Source organism: Rhamphochromis sp. 'chilingali' (assembly GCF_963969265.1).
Source record: "Rhamphochromis sp. 'chilingali' genome assembly, chromosome: 12".
Classification (NCBI taxonomy): Eukaryota; Metazoa; Chordata; class Actinopteri; order Cichliformes; family Cichlidae; genus Rhamphochromis; species Rhamphochromis sp. 'chilingali'.
In genome coordinates, this window is record NC_137939.1 from 16,706,441 (window position 1) to 16,712,440 (window position 6,000).

The following is a 6,000-nucleotide window of genomic DNA, read 5'->3' on the forward strand; positions in this document are numbered from 1 at the left end:
GATCATGACTGGTGCTTCCCCCAGTGCATTCCCTTTTTTATTTTTATTTTCTTAATTTTTAAATTGTAGAAATGATACAGAGCCTCTGTTGCTTTAAATGCTTTCATAACCAACCCAAAGTTCTTTTAGAATTAAACTTTGCTACACGGCAGAAATTGCTGTGTTTATTTTGACATGGCAAAACTGAGATGAGACAATAAATTATTTTAAACAGTCACCAGAACAGAATAGAATAGAATCTTCAGCCATTTCTGTTATAAAAAAGACAAAAAAAAGTGCATTTTAAATGGCACTGAGAGGAAGTCCTCATGTTAGAGATGTGAAAAGGCCGCATAAGAACGTTGCAATGGTGGCTGTGGAATAAAGTAAAAATAATAAAGTCTCCTTTTCATGTGTTTTGCACTTGGTTTTACTGTCTTTTTCACTCTCACTCGCTGCTTAGGTTTAGGAACTAAGAACTACTTGGTGAGGAAGTTCAGTAAAAATACATGCACCTTCACAGCAGCTACCCTTTGCACTTTCTCACTAATGCACTGCTGCTAAATGACACCTGGTGTGTCTAGAACATACCAGCATTTACTAAATGATTTGTTTTTAATGCTTTGTTGAAATTGATCCTTTAACAGTGTAAGCCATGTGGGAAAGCCATGAAGGAAAATCATTTTCCCAGTCCTGATGCAACTTGATTGGTCAGTTGGAATGACATTAATTATGATGTTGTAGGAACAACACCATATACTGTCACGGTATGCAGAGACAGGCCGTGCGATGGTGTGTGTAATGGACCCAGGTGCGTACACAAGTGAGTAGACGGGAGTGAACTTAACAGAAAGCGAGCCTTTATTATGGCTGGAGACAAAGCAAGGATAGCGTGGCTAGGCTATAACTAAACTGGGAAAACTAATACTGTGACAAACTAAGGAAACTCAGAGACTATGATGTTCGCTGCAAAGACTGACCGGGAAAACATGGAGGTGACGCAACACGGACTGTATGAAACACAGAGACTAAATACACATGAGGGATGATCAGGGGAAGTGGCCACACATGGGAGCACAGCTGACACACATGAACCTAACGACAGGACAGGAGAGGTGAAACTAAATACACTGACATTGAATACAGACTTTCAAAGTAAAACAGGAAACATGGAGATTAGACATGACATGAACTAAACATAACCATGCAGACATGACTCATGACAGGTAAACGCACGAACCAGGGAGACTGAGTACAGTGGAAGATGACAGAAGCAACAGCATGAACTTGACAACACAAGACACACAGACATAAACACATGAAGGGCAAGGGAGGCTTAATACAAGGGTAATATAATTACAAATGAGCTGGAATAACTTAATGAACCTAAACAAACAATAAACATCAAAATAGACTAAACACAAAACACTGGGTCGCACGACCCAGGACCATGACATATTCAACACATTTGTAAGCTGTTGTTAGCTCTAGTGAGAGAACAATGCCAACAAGGACTAACATCTTAGTTAAATATTAGTATAGAAAATATTTAACATTTTTGAGAGATTTTGTTTGACAGTTTTAAGAAGCAGATCCAGGAGTCCTGCATTATTTATATTTGCCATTTAAAGTACAGTTTAACTCATTGTGCTGCAGTTTTAAGAGGACTGAACTCCTAACCCAAGCAGAGTTAGAGCCATGCTCCTCTTATTAATCACCCTTCTGGCTTCCTCCTCACTCTCTAACCACTTCATCATTCTCCTTCTCTTCAATTTTCTCATGCAAGCGCGCGCGCGCACACACACACACACACACACACACACACGCACACCCTTTCTTTCCCTTCAGAGTATTGCACTGTTGTCCAAACAGACCGAGCGTGCGGTGACCCTCTACTGCAGCAGTGCAGCACGGTGCCTCCTGAACCGCTTACATCGAATCTATCATAGATGGACAAAAGAGAATATGTACACAAACACTCAAAATGTTATTGTAGCAATTCGACTGTGTGATACCATCTGCTGCCAGACCCCACCACCCCAACTTATATTTCTACAGAGAACTGTGTGGAAAATGTGGACTTTTTAATGCAGCCTGGCTCACTTATAGCCTGAATGAAAGCAATGCTAGATAATCTATCCTTGGCACAGTTTCAGTTAGTCATGCAGGAGTGATGAAAACAGAAAAAACAAAAAATGAGACATTGAAGGACATCAAAAGAGCAGAAAAACAGATATGGAAAAATATATTCAGCATGATGCAGAGAAGCAGGGGGCACTAACCATGATGATCGCTGATGATTACACTGGAACCAAAATCGCTTTTCTCCACAACCTCAACAAGTTTTCAGTCAATGTGAAGTATGTGGACTGTCAAGCGAAGGGAGACTGGCCTAATCACTTACACAACCTCTAAGCTTGTTGCTCTGTGGGAAGGCCTGGAGACAGTTTTGAGAAATATCTTTTCATTAGATGTGGGTGCCGCGCTCTCAGTAAAAGCTCATTGTCTTGACTTCTATCAGTCACCTACACATCCAGAGCTCAAAGGACAACTGCCATAAGGCACTTGTAGATTATTCCTAGGGTAACTACTGTCAGACACAGATCCGCCTACAATGCACATAGTCCATGGACTGAGGCACTTAAGGCTCTCTTCTCTGGCATTTCAGACAGTTGCTCGAGAAAACAGAACCATGATATTTAGCCCTAATTTGTGTCCCTGTCCATTACCATTAATTTCACAGAGTTTAAAGCTATGATTCTCAAAGTTTTGGTGGTTGAGAGCCAATTTAATGGGGACACATTGGATTGAGGGATGCATGGGTTAAATGCGACACAGTGGTGGTAATGTCATGTTTTGAGGCCAGACAGCTGGCCATCATTGATAAGTTTCACATTATGCATGTCAAATTTCACATTTGACATTGTGACATTTCACATGTAATAAGGGTCAAAATCATTAATTCAATGGTATGATTGAATTGAATTATTGAGACTGACATATAGAGCTGCAGAGTGACTCTGCAAACATGCTTACACATCATATGTAGAGTTAGAGTCTAGCTGATATTTTTCCGGGCCAAGGGAGTCCGAACAGAATGTCTTAGATAATACGTAGAATCAGTAGGCTGAGAATTGTTAGATAATATTAATGCAGTAAGGTTAGGTTAGGGAGGTGTTTTTCTTTCTCTATCTTTTTCCAGAAAAGGAGCAGATGGTAGATGAGGTCAGACGTGGACGGAGTGGAGGAGAAGATCCGCAGAGGAGAAGACAGTTTCCCAGAAGAAGATAGTCATAACAATACTTGTTTTTGTTGTGGTATAAAACTGTAATGCCCGCTTACAGGCCCATTCTTTTTGTGAAGCAGACCACCGATTCACATTGAGGTCCCGCATGCTGTAACTTATAATTTCAACTGCTGTACTTCCTTAAAGAAAGAAAAACGAACAGCAACACCCTATTTGAATTATATTTATAACTGGTCTGGTCAGGGGGTTGTGTATAGGATTGTGCTTTATGTTGTTTTATGCTGTCATTTTGCTCGATTTTATAGTTCTCTAGCAATTTGGGAAGTGGCTATTTCTTTTCTTATTCCTTGGCAGTACCTGTAGTTCCTGGTGTTAAGATATTTAGTCTGCTGTGATGATGAGTCGAATTTCAAAAAGAATACTCCCTTAGTGTCCTCCTGTGCTTTTATATCATATCGTATAACATGGACTGTATGAATGAATGTAAAGTGACATATTCTTCTCTTGTCACCATCAAAGAGTGCATAATGTATTACTAAGACGGCTAGTTCCCTACATGAAAGCAACCTACAGCAGTTCTGTGGGTGCTTCCACCCTCAAAATATTCAGTTTGCCAATATTCAGTGTCAAGGTCTGATATTGTTTCTACAAGAAGCATTTCAAGAAATAGAATATCTTTGGAACCTGATCTTTTTCATTTTCACAGCTTGCCTAAGCTGTAATGGTCAAATCTCTGGTGCTCTGTGTGAAAAAATATAGCTATAACCTGCCTTTCAAGTGTCTTTATGAATGAATCTCTAATCATTCGAACTCTACCAGCTTAAAAACAAAGAAGAAAGTGAGCCAACACAGACAATGACATCTGTAGCAGCATACATGCTGTGCTTTCTTCACATGTGAAGATGATTTAGGCTTTAGTGAATTTGCTCACCAAATGTTTATTTTCAACAGATATATATAAATATAAAAAAAAATGAGGACTCGATAGTTTAAATAATTTGACTAAAAGAATTATTTGCTGATTTGCAGATCATTTGCTTGCAGTAGGAAAACACTGTTTTTGACAGACTTCGTTGACCCTACACGGTTTAATAACTAAAATGTTTTCATGAGTAGGCCACCATTTAGTTTTTTTTCTCGAAGAAACAACAACAACAACAACATGTATAGGTGGGCACAGACGATAATGGTAAAGGCGAAGTTGCGCGTAAAGCCCTGTTCTTTAAAGCGCTACAGCACACACTCCCACATGTTTAGAACGATCCCTCGCAGCCGTCTCACCTACTACTTGTGGCTCAAGTACTACTTGTACTGTAGATTTTTACTTTGTCTCGATGCGTAAAGAAACCACAGTGGGGACCGATAATTGCGATAATAAAAGCTTTCCACGACACCCACCTGCAGCACGGTCTTCACCGTGACCGGCGAGACCACAGTGGTGCATATCATCTCGCCGTTACGCATCCTTTGGCCCATGATGAAGGGCATCGGTGTCGCGAGAGCGAAGGAAGCGAGCCACATGGCGCTGATGAGTTTCTTGGTGCGGCTGCGGGACATGATGCTCTTGGCTTTGAACGGGTGGCAGATGGCCATGTAGCGCTCCACGCTCAGGCTGGCGATGTTAAGCGCGGTGGCATAAGAGCAACTGTCCCGGAGGAAGTAGTAACCCCTGCACACGGCGTCCCCGAACACCCATGGGTAATGGAACCAGATAAAGTTGTAGAGCTCAATGGGCATGGAGAGGATCAGAATGAGCAGGTCGGACACGGCGAGACTGGCCAGGTGATAGTGTACGGTGCTCTGGAGGTTCTGCAGCGTCTTTCTGGTAATCAGGGTATAAATAGTGATGGAGTTGCCCAGGGAGCCTATGGCGAACAGAGCCAAGTAAATGATAGTGACAATGACTTTTGCGTACACATTCGTATTAACTTCCAGTTCCTCCTCATTACTTGTGGGACCGACGGTGCTGTTATCAAATGGAGGCAGTGAGTTATTCGCAAAAAGTTTCTGCGCCAACGAGCCAAAGCCGATCAAGTCGCTCCCCGAGAGCGTGAAGTTTAAATCCATTCTGCTTTTCTTCATGAAGGTATGGAACGAAAAGGTACAACTGAGCAAGCCGAGTGGATATGTGCCGACGCGACTCGCTCTGGTTTAAGTCAGAGGAGACCACCCTTTATAATTTGGCACGACAGAAGGCGTGCTCGCTTATTGGTGCTGCTGCGATGACGCACGACCATTCACTTTGTCCGTTAGTTCCATCTTGTCCGTTTATGGTTCACCTTGGAAACAAACAGTGCGATGCAACAACGCATCAAGAATTAAAGGAATTTAATTTCAAGTATGGTTTCTAATATAATTTTTTTCTTCTTTGCTGTTTTTCTCTGTTATTTTATTTTGAACCCTTAACTTTCTCTCCAAGAAGCTTTTGTCCTCTTTCTTCTCTCAGTCAGCCTTACAAGTAGAAAGAAATGATGTTATGTGTAAGTCGGAGACTCCACAACAGGGTACCAGACTTTACTCTGGGCCCCAGATAATGATTATGCTCATGATCCACTCCCAGTGTGAACTCCTTTGGACAAGAAGGAGAAAATGATTCTAATGGTTATTTCACAGCAGTAGGCTCACCTCTTTTTGACATTTTTCCCACATTGTTTATCACAAAGTTGTACATCTAAATATTTTAATGTTCTTCTATGCATATCATTTCAGTTTTCCCTCACGCCTGGGTGCTCACTATTATTCATGTGTTGCTCATACATTACATAAGGCTTTAA

The 6,000-nt window shown here is 41.3% G+C and overlaps 1 protein-coding gene across 1 annotated transcript in view; it reads right to left on the reverse strand.

Annotated features, from left to right (window-relative positions):
- The window catches only part of ntsr1 (neurotensin receptor 1 (high affinity)), an 86,003-nt gene extending 80,590 nt beyond the window's left edge, over window positions 1-5,413 (reverse strand). Inside the window, exon 1 of the mRNA XM_080900150.1 lies at window positions 4,625-5,413. Within this exon, the coding sequence (XP_080756276.1) occupies window positions 4,625-5,308 (684 nt within the window). The 5' untranslated portion in view covers window positions 5,309-5,413. The remainder of the gene's footprint in view (window positions 1-4,624) is intronic.
- Between the last annotated feature and the right edge of the window lie 587 nt (window positions 5,414-6,000).